General features: G+C 36.9%; 1 protein-coding gene and 1 long non-coding RNA gene across 5 annotated transcripts; both read left to right on the forward strand.

Moving 5' to 3' along the window:
- Positions 1–852: 852 nt before the first annotated feature.
- On the forward strand, positions 853–1,948 carry LOC148847971 (uncharacterized). Its single transcript, XR_016100649.1, has 3 exons — positions 853–1,079; positions 1,159–1,334; positions 1,412–1,948. It is a non-coding gene; the product is annotated as an uncharacterized LOC148847971 (long non-coding RNA).
- A 6,131-nt stretch (positions 1,949–8,079) lies between these two features.
- Positions 8,080–14,569, forward strand: LOC148847972 (peroxisomal membrane protein 11C). Of its 4 annotated transcripts, none has more exons than XM_088948983.1 (9): positions 8,080–8,163; positions 8,275–8,336; positions 12,868–13,077; positions 13,295–13,369; positions 13,461–13,535; positions 13,615–13,695; positions 13,816–13,890; positions 14,002–14,175; positions 14,334–14,569. In XM_088948983.1, exons 3-9 carry the CDS (start codon positions 12,886–12,888, stop codon positions 14,367–14,369), a joined length of 708 nt encoding a protein of 235 aa, XP_088805109.1. In that variant the 5' UTR covers positions 8,080–8,163; positions 8,275–8,336; positions 12,868–12,885; the 3' UTR covers positions 14,370–14,569. The 4 variants fall into 4 exon arrangements, with proteins under 4 accessions (XP_088805109.1, XP_088805110.1, XP_088805108.1 ...); XM_088948984.1 differs by having other exon boundaries at positions 8,158–8,194; XM_088948985.1 differs by lacking the exons at positions 8,080–8,163; positions 8,275–8,336 and adding exons at positions 8,360–8,521; positions 10,695–10,750.
- The last annotated feature ends 2,461 nt before the right edge of the window (positions 14,570–17,030 follow it).

Raw genomic sequence — 17,030 nt, forward strand, 5'->3', positions numbered from 1 at the left:
TTAGGTGTTTTAGGAGATTCCCACCTTCTTCTATCTTCACCCCACACAACTGCTACTTCAGATATAGTTTTGTGGTTAAGTTTTTGCCCAAATAGAGTTTCTCCAACTTGTCCCACAACTCTGGTGCAAAATCTTCCTTCATACATTATCAACCAAGAATAGTCAAATCTTACTAACACAACTTGACTCGATATCCTCCCAATCAAACCTTTCATGTCTTCTAGTTTCCCATCATTTTCCTTCAATGCTCTAACCAAACCTTGTTGAACCAGGATGTCCTTTACCCTCCTATTTCGTAGGGTAAAGTTGCCTTTGCTATCAAACCTCTCAATCTAATAAGAACTTGTGCCTTTTGTTGCCTCACAAACACCTTATAAACACAAATATCGAAGCTTTGATACAACTTTGTCGGGAGCCTGACAACAACCACTCATAGGATAAAACTACAAGGTATTTGAAATAACAACCAAGGGAAATCCAATAGCAATAAAAATATTGAGATTTAAGTAAAGGCAAATAAAAACAAGTACCACATAGAACAAGGGCTTATGTGGTTCGTTCTTACTGCTTACGTCCATGGGAGAGACGAAATATGTTTTTCACTATGAAAGAAAATTGAAAAACAATACAAGTACCTTGTGGCTTGTAACCCAAATTGACCCTTAACCCTTATACACCCTTTCTCCTTTTCCCTCTCAACTCAAAGAACAAAAAATAAGAGAAAAACACTCTTACACCAAAATCACCTCCTCTCTTTTTCGGCTTTGACATAAGATCATATTTTTATAAAATAAGAAAAATAAGCTAACTATTTTTTTGAAAATATCAAAAAAGGGCAATGACATCCTTTGTATTCATCCTCCCTTATCTGCTAGAACCCCACAAATGAAGAAGGTCTAGCAGAATCCCTTTTCGTCTCCCTTTCCTCCGCCTCCTCTTACCCGTATGCGTCGCCGCTACCGTCACCACCCTCGTCAGCGGAACCGACCACATTGTCAGAGCCAACCGCGGCTGGAACCCTGGAATCAACTATACACTCTGGGCCAACAACCACGCCTTCTATATCGGCGACCTCATCTGTAAGTGCCTCCCCCCCTCCTCGCAATCCCCGATAAAACCCCTAAAACCCCATCTTCAGATCTCACATTCTCACAACAGCTTTTAGGTACCAGAAGAATTAGTACAATGCGTTCGAAGTGAACGAGACTGATTATGACAACTGCACCACTTATGGAGTTGTTGAGAATTGGAGCAGCGGCAAGGACTTCATCCCACTTGACAAGGCGAAACGTTATTACTTCATCTGCCCCAACGGTTGCTATAACGGCATGAAGGTCTCCGTCCTCGTTCACCCTCTCCCTTCGTTGCCGACAGTTGCCGTTTCTCCTAACCATTCATCATCCCATGACAGATCCAGCCAAGATGTCTTCCGGCCGGGATTGTGGATTCTGGGGGCTCTGCGGTTTCGTTTGCCTCCATCTGGGTCTGAATCTAACTGGGTCCAGCTGGTTTAACTTCACAGGAATTCTCAGAAGCGCAAGCCACCAGGAGGCGACGGCTATGCGCGGAGGTGGTCGGGAATTCACCTGATCGATCGTTGTTGCAGTCATTGAAAGCTGAAGATGAATCACCAGATCTGAAGAGGGAATTCCGGCCTCCATCACCAGAGCTCAGCTACTTCATCAAATGTTCGGTCGGCTACAGAGAATTCGAGAATCGGGATTCCTTCAACTTAAAATGAAGTTGAAGATTCTTTAGAGCGACCTATTCAAGCAAAGACGCTTCCGTCGCCCAGTAGTTGGAAAGGGAGATAATTGAGAGCGAGAGAGAAAAGAACGAAGGGGCATAGGAAGACGATGAACAGTGTCATTGCCCTTTGTTTATATTTTTCAGAAAAGAAAACCTGATTTTGATTATTTTATAAAAATATTTTCAATCTTGCTGAAAACAGTGTCATTGCCCTTTGTTTATATTTTTCAGAAAAGAAAACCTGATTTTGATTATTTTATAAAAATATTTTCAATCTTGCTGAATGATATTGGATAAAATAAAAGAAGCCACCGTTTGAACAAAGTTTTTCTCAATGAAACAAAAATCGTAACCCTATAAAACGTCAAGGAAATTATTTCCCTTTTTAAAGAAATAAAAAAGAAATCGGCCTAGCGTTTCTTGTCTCATTTGGTAGACTAAAGATCAACCGGACAAGTTGGTTGATTTTAGTGGGCCTCACATGAATATTTTTAGGCCCATGGGCACTCCCCACTACGTTATTGCACTCGTCCATGAAGTCCTCACTCCTCGCCTGTATATTCATGAAAACAACTAGCATTTCTAAAGAGGGTAATGATTTTTGAGGCCCATGGGCTTCGTAACTGACAATTCCAATAGCTCGATACAAGTATAGCAAAGAGTTCTCATTCTTTTGAAATCTCAGTATTTTGAATGTTTTCTCTAGGAGTTTGGGGGTTCCTTTTTCAACTACAGTAGATTTCATGAGGGAGGACATAATGCAAGTGGATTTTTTGCACCTCCATTTGGTATTAATGCATTGACATGAATGCAAATTTGTTCAAATAGGAGGATGCAAACTCGGTTCAGTTTTGCACTGAGAAATTTATCGCGTCTTGTTTGATTGTGATGGGTGCAAAGTGCAAACATGAATCTTAACTCCAGAACCCATCTATTTTACATTGACAGACTTTGAATGCAAAATTTTGTTCCCACCTTTTGGAGCTAAAATTCTGTTCCCTTTTTGAATGCTAAAATGGTTGAAAAAATAAATTTATTTTACATTTGCACTCTTACCAAATGCAGCTCAGCCTCCATTTGGGAAGAGTGCAAATACAGTGTTTAGAAATAGTGTATGCAAGGTCTTGCACTGAACATATTTGTATTTGCATTACTTTAATTTCATATTTTGAAATGTTATTGCAGGTATCCACATTTGAATTGATATCCCGTGAGCTTTTACATCCCAAACCATATAGTACTGCACCTAGCAAATTCATAACCAACCAAAGGGTATTTTTTATTTAAATTTGTATGAGGATTTGATTGGTTATAATGTTGTAATACGTAGAGTATATATGTATCCTTTTAAATTTGTCAAGGGGGAAAAGGAAAAGCTTTTAATTTTGCATCCAAATCCCATCACTTTGACTGAAATTTCTGTTATAAGCATTCGTTGGTGATGAGGGGTGATTTGGCCTGAGTTGATAAGTAAAGGACACGTGGGCATGACGTACCTATTAGGTGATGACTCAGTGCCTTCGACCACCTCGGTGGATTGGGCCACCTCGGATAGCACCTAAGCCTGGGAACCTCGGATGACCAAATCTGTCGAAGTGACATGTAGCATATTCTAGGAGCTCGCCAACTGTCTCTGAGCCTTTCGGATCATACCGCGCAACCGTAGGCCTCATCCTCATCCCGCCCGAATCGGATGGAAGCGATGAGCCTTATCAGCCAGCACGTTATCCACCTTCCAAAGCGAAACAGACTCCTGCTGCTCGGGCCGAAGATCTCGAAGAGGTTTTGTAAGGCTTACGACAATTTAACTATATAAGGGCATCAACCCCTAAGACTCGGGTACGTGTGATTAAGTACATTCTAGCTCTTAAGTATACTGATTTCCAACTTGCAATTCACTACTAAGTAATGACTTAAGCATCAGAGTGACCTCATCGGATTAGCCACCTCGGGTATTCTGATCCATCTCTCTTGCAGTTCGATCGATCCACTTGGCAAATGACATCGGGCTAGCCTTCCAACTAAGAGCATTTAGATCACGCTCCATCAATTGGTATTCTTGTTTTTTTTTTTAAATTGTCATTTGATTGCTGCCATGAATTTAAAAGAACGAGAAGAAGAAGAAGAAGAAGAAGAAGAAGAAGAAGAAGAATTCTGAGCATTGAATTCCTTGACTCGTCAACGGAGACCACCTTCGAAGCGGTTGGGATGCATAGGAGGGAAATGTGAAACGAACACTTTGTGAATCTGAAAATCAAGCTTGTATTGAGCTAATTAAGCTTCCTCCCGCTTATGAGGTGCCAATGGATCATGTTTGGGTTGTTCAAATCAAAATTAATTTGAACAGTTGGATAGACATAAGAGATTAAATTAGACCAGTCTAGAGTTAATAAATAATAGTCCAAAGTATTTTATTGGATTGGACCTGGTCAGTTTGTAATGGATTTATATTAGATTGGTCGGATTGAATCAAGGTTCAAAGTATTAACACGTATCGGCCGATACGTATCATTTCGAGACCCCTCCGATACGCCCCTACAGTGGGTGTATCAGAGGTCCGACCAGTTTAGGGGATGGAGGTGCCCTAAACCGGCCCCCCTGAACCAATTGCGAAAAAAAAAACAGGTATCAAAAGCTGTATCTATTTGCCCGATACGCAGGTATGGACGTATCAGGCATATCGATATTTTGAAACTTGGATTGAACGAATATCTGTTCCATTGACAGAAGATAAGAGTATGGGTGTCAATGAAATGGCTTGTATTGGACCTAATCTAAAATTAAAACCAATTTGTACAAATTGAATGGCCCAAACATTGAATTGGAATATCTGGTCCGTTGACAGCTCTACTCCCATCTAGAAAGCTCTAACTTTGTTAGCTTCCACGAGTGGTACGTTTTTCACCATGGTATCCACAAGGGCTCCGCATTGTTGATCACATCACCGTGTCTCATCACGATCATGTTTGACGGCAAGGAAAGAAATGGATCTTGGTGTTGGTGGTGGCTAACTTGACCAAAGGGCTCAACAATGAGGTCATCATATTAACCAAGGTTCATAGTGTCCATACACCCTGTGTATCGGTAGACGTGTATAAGATTTGATACGATACGTCCTGTATCAAAATTTTGATGTTTGATATTGACTCAACTGTGGTGAAGAGGGGACAAAATGATTTGTGTTGCAGGTTGCAAGTCAAGGAAGAGATAAAGGAAAGAAAAGAAAAAAACAAAAAGACCAAAAAGAAGAAAGGAAAGAGAATGAGAAAAGGGTGGGGATAGCAATTGTATGTATTTACGCTTTACATATTTGCATTTGTACTCTTTCCAAAAAGACTTATGTATTAATATAAAATCAAGTGTAAGATTTACAAAGAATATCGAAGAGGCAACTTAAAAAAAAATGTTCAGATACACTTTGAATATGAATGTGTATGGATATCCATACACACAAAAAAAAGGAAGAATAATATATATGGATATACTAGAAAATTAAGATATTCAAAGTTGGTGTGATTATGGCTTGAAACCTAAACATAACTAAAATTTCAAACTTTGGCATTTGCAAATGAATTTTCCATACATTAATATGCATGAATATAATATGATTTCTTTTCAATGCTAATTTAGCAAGATATTATAGATTTATCCAATGGCTATATGTTACCAATTACATATTAATTTTATATAGGAGTGGTTTTAAATAGATTTAAATGAAATTAATTGAGTTAATGGAGATAATTAATAGAGGTAATTGATGGTATAAGAGGTGTTAAATAATGTTATGAGCATTAAGTTTAAGATAAATGGTGAAAAATGAAGGGGGGTTTTAAGATAATAACCATTGCCTTTTCCATCTTGCTTGTTCCTTTTATTTTTTTTAGTTATTGTTTGTATCTCTTAAGAAAGGGGTTGTCTCTCTTTCCTTCTTTCTACTATCATTTTTTTCCTTTTATTTGTCTTATTAGAAAATAAAATTTAAAAAATTCCTAGGAATGACAATTTTTCCCATCACGGTTGGATATTGGATTGGGAATGTTGATTGTCTTGTTGGGAATGAGGGCATATAATATATACATTCACACATACGTACATACATACATACATATATATTAAAAAATTAAGAAATTTAGATTCCAACGAGAAACCGAAATATAGTGGTGGCATCATCATTCATAATGAGCATGGTTCCATGCTCTACTTGAGAGCTTAAAGTTCACTCTTTCTTTGGATAATTCTTCTGCAATCTTTGAAGGCGATGCTGCTACATTGATCAACCTCTTGTTGGAGGATCATTTGACTCTTCCATGGAGCATTCTTATGTTGATAAATATCTACAAGAGTATCTCTTGTCACGCCTTCCTCAGGTCCTGTATTCATGTTGCTCATAAAATTGCTCCGTGTGTTATATTTTGTACCCATGTACAGACCTGGTCACCACCAGATTTCCTATCTCTTGTTTTATTCTCTGATGTAACTGAGGGAATTAGTTGATGAATGCATTAGCCTTCTGGCTTATTTCGTTGGTTTTGATCATTTAAACATTCAAGACTTGGTAGGCTACGAGGTTCTTAAGCCTGTGTTTGGTTGTAATGCAAATAAATTTGCACTGATGCAAACTTTATCATTTATTTTCGTTTGATCACACTACAAATGAATTAATTTAGACATGAAGCAGAATAAAGTAAAATCCAAAATTAAATTAAACAAGAATTTGCATTTTTTTACATTTGTATTCCCAAGCATTTGTACTAGTGCAAATAAATTTTCACTGCAACCAAACACAGCCTAAAGCTTGATTAATTCTCAAGGGTTAATTGGTTTAATTGGTCGGACTGATCTCGTTGAAGCCAACTTCAAACCATCTTTGCTACCTCATTATGCTTAATTTGAAAAGAGTACAAATACAAATATATACAATACAAATACATATAAAATAATATAAAATATAAGGTTTTCACTCTACAAAATAATACAATACAAATACTTCGGTAGGATCAGTTTGGACGGAGTACAAATACAAATATGTACAATGCAACTACATACAAAATAATACAAAATACAAGGTTTTGCACTCTACATATTTGTATTTGTATTCCTTCCAAACTGGGCCTTAAGTGTTTAAGTCTAGGTAGGGCTGCAACTTGGGCAGGCTTGAGTTGAGAATTTGTTAAAATTTGAAAGAATTGGTACCATCACCCTCATCCAGCCCAATCCAATTCACCTAAACCGGATAGATGTGGATTTTGAACCCATATACAACCAAGTAAACGAGCTTGATGGGTGATGCGAGTTAAGGGCTGTTTAATATTGTTATTGGTAGGGGTGGTAATTTGTATTCTGATATCATATTCATGTCTAACCTAAATTAACACAAAATCAATCCAATTAATTATTTTTTTTAAATTAAATAATAAATAGATCTGAAGAAAAATAAACATTCAATAATTCATTATCTAAACAAATTCATAAAAATCAATCAATGTCATACTTATCACTTATATACCATAATGGTATTTCATCTAAATATACATGCATGACCTTCTACTTAAAGCTTAGGGTCATAAACATATCTTTTTAGAGTTAAGTGAATCATTTCAAAATTAATACATTCATTAATTTTGTTAAACGGGTTAATACTACTTCAACATGGACATGATGAAGGTAAACCTAAATATACTAATTTCTTATTATATTCACGTATCATGTCAAATATTACTAACTCTAGTCAATCGAGGATCTAAAGAATTTTAGGTTTCATGTGGATCTAGTGTAAAACGTTTTTAGTGTAAAAGTACATTGATGATGTTTTATACTGAACCATATAATAAGTAACCGTTGCATTTTGAAAATCGTTATAAAAAAGTATAAAGTTTTACATTGATAAAATCGATATAGTATTTATATCGATAATCGATATAAAACTTTATGCTTGATGATGTTTTACATCGATTCATGATATAAAACTTCACTCATCCAAATGCCAACAAATCTAAACAGGAGTGGAGTTTTACATCGATCTTTATTTACACTCATTCCAAATGCTAACAAATATAAATTTTTATATTATTCTTAATTTACACTGATTCCAAAAGCAACCTTAGGGTCATCAAGCTATAATCGTTGGTTTTTCCTAGTTTACAAAAAATATAAATATAATATACATAAAAAAATATAAAATACAAGGTTTCTTAATCTAAATAAAAAATTCTATTTGTACTCCTTTTCAAACTGAGACTTTATATCATAGTTGAACACGTGGTCAACAATCATTTTATCTTTTCCTCGCGTATTATTATTTATCAAGAGTGCCGAGTCTCGATAGCAATTTCATCCGTACCCTATAATGTCCCGCATTACATCCCACCTTGTATTGAAAACATCTTCTAGGAGAGATGATAAGACATCATCTGGGTAAGTTTCCGATATATTGTGGGGCGCAGATGTTAAGTCCAATTTCATTTTTCCTCTATTTTATTTTTAAACCTTAATATTTATTAATTAATTATTTTGTTTGTTTTTCAGAGCACACCTCGACCCAACAAGCCCTTATCAAATCCGTGACGACTTCTCGAGCACAAATGCCGGTAAAATCCGATAGAATTAAAAAACAATATATTTTCATTTCTAGTTTTGTACATATCGTCTGCGAGTGCCAATATCTTCCCCCCTCTTCTCTCCTTCTCTTCTGATAATTTCTTTCATTTTGGTTGTCTGTCTCCAAAATTCGGAATTCAAACCCTAAATCTTCTTTTAGTGGTTGCAGGATATCGTAAGAAGCTCTCTCTCTCTTTCTTTCTCTATCATTATCTTCATCTCTATTCAATCTCTTATATTTGTTTTCATTTATTCTATGTTAAGAGAATTTCAGTTCAATTCTTAATGGTGTTCATTTATGTATTACCGGATAACTCTGGATTCGCCTTTCCTGTTCGGTATTTATTTTATTTTATGTTGCTTAATTTGATTTGATTGTTTTGAGTTTTATCTCTGCCTTCTATTTATTGTTATTTTTCTTAGAGCATTTAATTGCGAGGTCTTAGTTTTTCAAAAAAAAAAAAAAGTGCGAGTTCTTAGTATAACTTAAGCTTATTGGCTAGTTATTTTCGTCGTCTAGAATATGAATAGACTCTGATTATCAACTTCGAGTGTTGATTATTGAGTAGTGGTGGTGCTGGGGCATCTCACTTTCTCACGGTCTTGTGTCCTCGAAGGGAATTCATGGTTGTGCGTCATGCTGCTTGTGGTTCCCGTTGCATGACCTCAAACTTGCAAAAGTTCAATTTGTACTCCATTCTTTTTTAAGCTTCCAGAGCTTAGCCCATTTGTGCTCCTTTGTTCCACCTAGAATTTCCTTCTATATTTCGGAAGCTCTTTTCAGGAGAATAAACACTTCTAACTCGAGTAAGAGAAAAAATTATTAGATGCTCTTACATCCCCCTTCATGTGTTCATTATTCGTCTTTTGAATGGGGAATCAACCACTCATCTGCCCTTTCATTGTGCTGACAATAAGCATACGCTTGGAAGATATTAATTGGATGGCCTTAGGCAGTTCTGTAGAGTGTAGACGTGTTTTTTCCTGTGTAAAGACCAAAGGTTGGCTTTACAAGGGAAGGTCTATTAGAAAGCTATCGTTCATGCAGTGATATGGTGATGCAGGGCCAGGTGAAAGTGGTTATTTCAATGGGAAGGTCTATTAGAAGGTTCTATATATGTGCTTCTCCAAGTTTGGATGGGCCTCAAAGTGGTTATTTCAATGAGATAGCAATTCAGTTTTTAACAAACCTGTTTGAAATTGGCCATATTTTCAATGGGCTTACACGGATAAACCTATAGGCCCAAGTCCAAAATGATCAATGAAGAATTTTCTCGTGTTTGGTTCTGACTCTCAAAAAGGAATCTAGTGGTCTTGACTCCATTAAGTTCTATATTATTCTAACAATAGGTACTATTCTATTGGTTGCATATTCCATTACTGAATGTGTTAACAGTTTTGGATCAGATCCCATTAGGTTCTATAGGAGGGAGGTTTCTTTTACTTTTTAAACCATGAGTTGGGAGTTTGATATCACCTCTAGAGGGTTTGGGGAGTTTAAAATGTTTGGAGGCTTGGTGTTCATTAATGAAGAAGAGGGAAACAAGATGTTGTACGCCAGATGAATAAAAAATGGATCTTGTCATAAAGGAAAGGGATTGTGAGTTTTACACACAAGAAACAACATGAAAAATGTGAAATAGATGATGTGGTAAGACTAGGAGAATAGGAGTCTGGCATCAACATTACATCACATAGATTCTTTAACCAGGTGAGACGTCATCCTCATGGCTCTGCCCCTCCCCCCTGCCCCAAGAAAAAAAAAATCCACCATGCAGCAAATTTATGCTCAATTTTGATGACTGTTCTTTAGAATCTATTTATTTCTTGGTAAATGGGGAAGAAACAAACACAACCTTGGGGAGTCTCATGATTTTGGTATCAATGGTTTTTCCCCTTGTGACCATGGAGGAGCTATTTTCCCCTCTGGAAAATCTGTTGACACCTAACTGGGATTTTGGGTTCCGTAGAGGCTTAAGGGAGGAGGAAATTGATTGCCTACCTAATCTACTAAGCCTCCTTGATAAAGTTTGGTTGGACCCTTCTAAACTAGATAAGCATCTTTGGACACCTTGGCCGATTGGGTCTTTTTTTTGTGCTTCTTTATTCAGGTCCCGTTCTCAATCCCCTTCGAACAAACCCTTCCCTTTTAAGGAAATTTGGTGTGAGCCTATTCCCCCGTAAGGTTATGGCTTTTTGTTGGGAAATGTATTATGGGAAAATAAACACCTTGGATATTCTACAAAAGAGAAGACCTTTCCTTTCTATCTCACCTAACTGGTGTATCCTTTGTACATCTCATGGCGAGAATTGCTGCCATGTACTAATATCTTGTTCCCTTACTGCAGAGTTATGGGAGTGGCTCTTCTTGATGTTCGGGTGCAGGTGGAATAGGCCAGCAGAAGTAAGTTTGCTTTTGATCCTTCCCATGGCGTCAGAAAAGAGGAAGAATCATGTGGAGGTGTGCTAGAGCGGCGCTGAAATGGACAGTTTGGGAAGAAAGAAATGCAAAATTCTAGAATCTTCCAAGAGAAGGAGAGGAAAATACAAGAATTGAAGGAGTGCATTTTATATAGGGTGATATGGTGGCTAACGAGTAAAGACCCTGGATTTATTCCACCAATTCTCCTTTAATGATATATGTAGGAATTGGTCAGCAGTAGCAAGCTGCTCCTCTTTAAAGACTAGAATCAATATGAGTTTGGAACCCCCCTGAAGGTTTTTTGAAGATGAATTTCGGTGGCAGCGGTCAAGGTAATCCAGGCCCTTCTGGAATGGGAGGGGTGCTGTGGAATGAATTTGGAAATGTGGTCCTTCTTTACTCGGGTCCTCTAGGGGCTGGGAACTCTACTAGGGCAGAATTGCTTGTTGCCATCCAGTGTCCAGATTGTAGTTCAGCTAGGTGTGGAACAACTAGTAATTCAAGGGGATTCCAAGGTGGTAGTGGGCTGGCTATAGAACTCATGTGGAGCTTTAAGAATGAAACTAAAAAAATTTAAGTGGCTGATGAGGAACTTGGCTGTAAGTACACAATGGGTGGGGAGATCAGCAAATGCTTTGGCTGATTGTCTAGCAAAGCAAGGGGGCAAACGGGGAATAGTTGTACTGGGCTCATTTGTAGTTTGAATTAGTGCTTTAAAAGGCGTGGGAGGCGTATGCCTGGAGGCACACCTCTAGGTGAGGTGCTCCCAAAACACCTTGAGGCGTATGCCAAAGGCACTGACACATCTGAGGCGTATGCCAAAGGCACTGACACCTCTGAGGCGTATGCCTCAGGTGCAAGAGGCGTATGCCTCATGTGCCTCATGCACATCTTATATAAAAAGACAGAGAAAAAAGGAAAGGAAAAGAAAAGAAAGGGAAGGGAAAGAAAAAGAAAGAGAAGAAAAAAAAAAGAGAAAAGGAAAGGGAAGGGAAGAAAATATAAGGGGAAAGAAAGTGGTTATCTTTCCAGTTAGGGGGGTCTTGCTCCGCTTTGGCAGGACCCCCCTTTCAACCAATGTTATGCATCTTTATTCTTCTTAATATAAAAGATTTTTATTTAAAAAAAGAAAAATTGAGATCCCCCCTTCCTCTTCATCTTCTTCCCCTTCCTCCTCCTAACCCCCCTCCCCCTTACACCTCACGCATCTAGGTAGTGGAACACCTCATGTCACGCCTCCACGTTTTAAAACATTGGTTTAATTTGTTCTTCTGTTTTCTGTTTCTTCTTGTTCTTTAGAGAGGGTGCAGCTCGTGCCTCTTCACGGAAAGCTTGCATCTCCAGTTCTCTTTCTATTAGTGAACTCTTAAATTATTTATCAAAAAAAGTTATTAGCACAGAGATTTTATCTCTTCTAAGGTCTATGCTTGATTGACTCTCTAGAGTTCTCATTAATGGAGGCTTAGTATTTGATAGGATGGATTAGGGATGGAGATGGGGACATGTGGGTGCTACATCATTATTAGTGAGGCTAAATCTGTTGCTTTTAGGGAGGAGTGGACAGGGGTTAGCTTTATTGTGGATCATCCCTTTGGGGATGCTGAATTATGAACTGTACACTTGTCACCATGTTGGATAGGGTCTTTTTTGTTGATGGTCTTATCTTGTGTTCAATATTTAGTCTTCCTTTGTACTAGGTTTTCTTTGGCATTATGATACAGTTTTTTTTTTTTTTTTTTTGCTGTTTACAATAGAAGATGTATAGATAGGTGGAAATGTAGGTGAAATAACAAAGTGCGAGGAAGAGAAGATAAAAACATGAAAAAAGGAGGAAAGAAAAAGGAAATAGAGTATCCGTGGGAAAGAAGACATTTTCCATGACTGATTTTCACATATGAATGTTATTTTCAATTTTGCATTTGAAGTTTAACTTTCATGGATTTTTATGCTTCTTCAAAAAACTTACAAAATAATTGTAGTTTAGACAATTACACTGCTGCAGTTTTTATGGACCTGATTAGCCATAATGCTGGCTATTTCTCATTGTTGTTGCTTACCGAGCTACTTGCATTTGATCATCTACTACCTTACCTGAACAGATATATTGAGGAAAAAAGATGAGTACATTAGACACAACCAGAGCAGAGCTTGCCCTTGTTGTCTTGTATTTGAACAAAGCTGAAGCCAGGGATAAGATTTGCAGGGCAATACAATATGGTTCAAAATTCTTGAGCAATGGAGAGCCTGGTACAGCTCAAAATGTTGACAAATCAACTAGCTTGGCTCGTAAAGTTTTCCGTCTTTTTAAGGTAGGTTTTTTCTTATAAATTTATTGGGTGCATTAAGAAGTTGCTTGGTCTTCTTGTTGTACAACTGGTTTCTTTGGTTGGTCGTCCATTTCTTTGATGTGTATGAGGTGTCATATGCTGCAATTGCTTCCATTTTTGAAGATTTGTCTGAGAATGATTGCATATTCTTACATACTTATTTATTGGGAGTTTATCTAATTATTTCTTGAATTTGCAGTTTGTCAATGATTTACATACTCTTATAAGCCCAACGCCTAAAGGAACTCCACTTCCAATCATTTTACTTGGAAAGGTAAATATTCACTACAGATTGAATTATTTAATGTACTTTGGAGTTTCTGTCCTTCATCTTTGGTTACTTTCTTAACTGATACTTCTTTCAGTCCAAAAATGCTTTGTTGTCAACTTTCTTGTTTCTGGATCAAATTGTCTGGCTTGGAAGAACAGGCATCTATAAGGTAAGGTTTTATTTTCTTTTTCTATATCTAACAAGGTATTAGAAAATGTAATCTTAACCAACTAATGGGTTGTTTCTAGAACAAAGAACGTGCTGAGCTGATTGGCAGTATTTCTCTTTTCTGTTGGATGGGTTCTTCAATTTGTAGTTCTCTGGTTGAGGTTTGTCATCTCTTCTTCCAATTAGGAGATAATTGATATACTTCCTTCTTTTTCTTTTTGAACTATAGGCATAAAAATTCCAAAAGTGGGGTTGTAACTTCTCTCCTTTTTCTTTTCAAGCTTGCGGAGCTTGGAAGGCTGTCTGCATCAATAAAGAAGTTGGAGAAGGAGCTTAAGAACACTGATAAATATCAAGTATGTTTTACTTAACGGTACAAACTTGTTGAAGGAACCGACCTTATAAGTCCTCCTCATGTTTCCTTTCATCCTGAAAAATTTCTCCTCTTTTTCTGTTGGTGAATGCAGAACGAGCAGTACTGTAACAAGCTCAAACAGTCAAATGATAGGTCACTAGCGCTTGTAAAAGCACTCATGGATATAGTGGTTGCAGTTGGGTTGCTTCAACTTGCACCTAAGAAGGTCACTCCTCGTGTGACAGGAGGCTTTGGATTTGTCAGCTCTCTCATCTCTTGTTATCAGGTGCTTACTGATTTTATAAAATTATTGGGAATGAAGGCCCATTATATTCTTGGATAATGATCTCTATTTCTTTAATAAAAGATCTATAATTTGAGAGCACAGCTAGGTTTTATGGCTGATGATTTTCTTTTTTTTGTCCTTTTCCCTCTGTTCTGCAGTTGCTTCCTTCTGCACCAAAGAGTAAAGCAGCCTGAGGAACAAAACCTATTTTGCTTGGCATGCATGTGGAATCATAATAACATTCCAGATTGGTAGGGATAAATCCCATGTTAGTGTATGCTACTGTACAAGCTGTTGAATGGTAGAAAGAAATTCATGTTTCACCACTTACATAGATGGTCATGATTCATTCATGCTTTCTTATATATCATAGTTAATATTATCTTGTTGGTTATGTTGATTGGATGATTATATAGGCTATGTTTGATTCTGTGGGCATTTATTGGAAAAACGCCACCACATCAGCACCACTTAGGCATTGGTGTTTATTGTGCATGAAACCACTGTTTGGTTTCAACGTTTATCAAATAAACATTATAAAACAGAAATACTTGGATTTATGTGCATGAAGTGTTTATTGAAATGAAATGCTTACCTGGAGGGGTTAGCCTTGGCTGTTGGGGCCCAACAGCATAGGCTGTTGAGACAGTTTCTGGGCTGGGCACGTTCTGGGCAGTTCACCCACTCACGCCCATGCTTTGGTTTTTAGTAAAAATAAAGCAATGTTAATCATGCATTTTTGCATGTGGATACATTTAAAGCAATGTTTTTCAATTAAACATTTATCTGAGAAACACCCCATCTATAAACACCCGTGGAACCAAACACATACATAATCATGCATTTTTGCATGTGGATACATAATTTAGAGAAGAAATTGCCTCTCTCCATGCTTCTGGACATTAGCATGTCCATGTTCTAATACAAGGGGCAGCAGTCAAACTTCAAGAAGCACTCGATTGGATATGAGTATGACAGACAGATCAATAGTCAACAGAAACAATGTTAGTGATGTTAAAAGTTCAGTCTATAGTGTTTCTTGGGGTAGCATATGATCTCAAATAGTTTTTACTTTAGTTATCATACAATGTGGACTGAATGGGTGCAACCTACATGTTGAGTTTCCATTTCAATGTGGATTATTTTATGTAGATCAACCCTGAAGCCCTTTCAAGGGATATATATTACTGTTGGTTTCAAATTTTTTGTGATTCAGTTCTTGTTCTTTCTGTAAGACAACCTAATTTACTCGTTGAGTTTCAGACACAATAATAGCTATAGTTTGAAGTAGGTCCAGGTTTAGGAATTAAATTTGGTAGAATGCTAGTTGATTACACCAATAAAAAAAAGCTAGTTGACTAGGGATTAGAGTTTAACCAAAATGAAGTGTAACTGAAGTTAATGCTTCAATTTTGAGTGCCTACAGATCAAATTCAAGAACAATAAGAAATGAGAGATCAAACTTCCACTCAAAGAAGACTTGGCATTAAATCTATCCTTACTGGTGGATGGTATTACATCAACCTAGGTGACTGCTAGGAATCACAAAAGATCAAAATACATGAGGATTCAATGAGACTTTTGTAGGCTGATGGAACTGTAAAATTAGGCCAGTAAAGACTCTAAAATTTACATTTTTGGTGTTAATAAAGTTTGACTAAACTATTGAGGCATTTTGGTGTTAATAAATTTGGCCCCAAACTAGGCTCAATTTTATTTTTATCCTTTTCTGAAAACTGCTTTATGCCTAGTTAGATTCAAATTTGAAATAAAAGTCAACAGACCTATAGTAATAAGTGACTCCGATAGTTTTTCCTATTTAACAAAATTCAGTATTAGATTTTTAACTGACATGGTTTAGGCCAAACCAAAAAGGACTTGGGTGGAAATAATAAGAAATGACTCAAGTGCAGATATGGCACTGAACAGAATGGGATGGCGAAACAGGATACATGTAGCTGACCCATATGCGATGACGATGAATAATGAACTAAGGCTGTGTTTGGTTGCAGTGCAATTTTATTTGCATTAATACAAATGTATAGGAGCGCAAATGAAAAAAATGCAAATTTTGATTTAATTTTGTTTTGGGTTTTAATCTGCTCTGCTTTATGTCTTTTTTTATTTTCATTTAGACTGTAATTAAACAAAATAAGATAAAATTTGAAACAAAAATAAACCAGAGTTTGCACCCAAATCATTTGCACTGCCAATGTTTTGCAATGGTACAAATAAATTTGCCCTGCAACCAAACACAGCCTTATTATTTCTGTTTGGAGCCAGAGATTTGATAATACGTCGCAATTGTTTTCATTACATAGAAACTATTCCAAAACTCCATGAACAGAGGTTGAAGAATAAATCCAACCAACCTAAGAATGGTGGATCTGTATGCCATCTGTATTTATGTTTATGATGTGCATGGTCAGACATGAATTTTATTATGACAAGAGAGGAAAGATGGGAAATTGGATTGTCCTCACAGCCCCGTGGAGTTGTGCATCGGAAATATCTCTCCATCACAAAAACCGTATAACTATAAAGATGTTCCTAAGGCTCAATTTGGAAAGAGTATAAATACAAATATGTAGAGCATAAAATCTTGGACTCAGTTTGGAAAAAGAGTATAAATACAAATATGTACAGTGAAAATACATACAAAATACAAGGTTTTACACTTTATTTGTATTTGTCATTCTTCCAAACTAAGTCTAATGCATCGCTGTAAAGGGCTGTGAGGATGAAATACAAATTTGAAAGATGGTAACGACAATCTCAAACAATAGAGAAATGATTATTATCATCATCATCATCATCAAGTTTTGGTCATTTTCAAACCTATAGTAAGGTTCTCT

This window comes from Nelumbo lutea, chromosome 6, assembly GCF_056320005.1.
Source record: "Nelumbo lutea isolate HS-2025 chromosome 6, American lotus-T2T, whole genome shotgun sequence".
NCBI classification, from domain to species: Eukaryota; Viridiplantae; Streptophyta; class Magnoliopsida; order Proteales; family Nelumbonaceae; genus Nelumbo; species Nelumbo lutea.

Coding starts and splice junctions, on each gene's coding strand:
- LOC148847972 (XM_088948983.1), top strand. CDS start 12,886: ATGAGTACATTAGACACAACCAGAGCAGAGCTTGCCCTTGTTGTCTTG. Junction 13,370..13,460: donor CAATCATTTTACTTGGAAAG/GTAAATATTCAC, acceptor TACTTCTTTCAG/TCCAAAAATGCTTTGTTGTC. Junction 13,696..13,815: donor TTTGTAGTTCTCTGGTTGAG/GTTTGTCATCTC, acceptor TTTCTTTTCAAG/CTTGCGGAGCTTGGAAGGCT.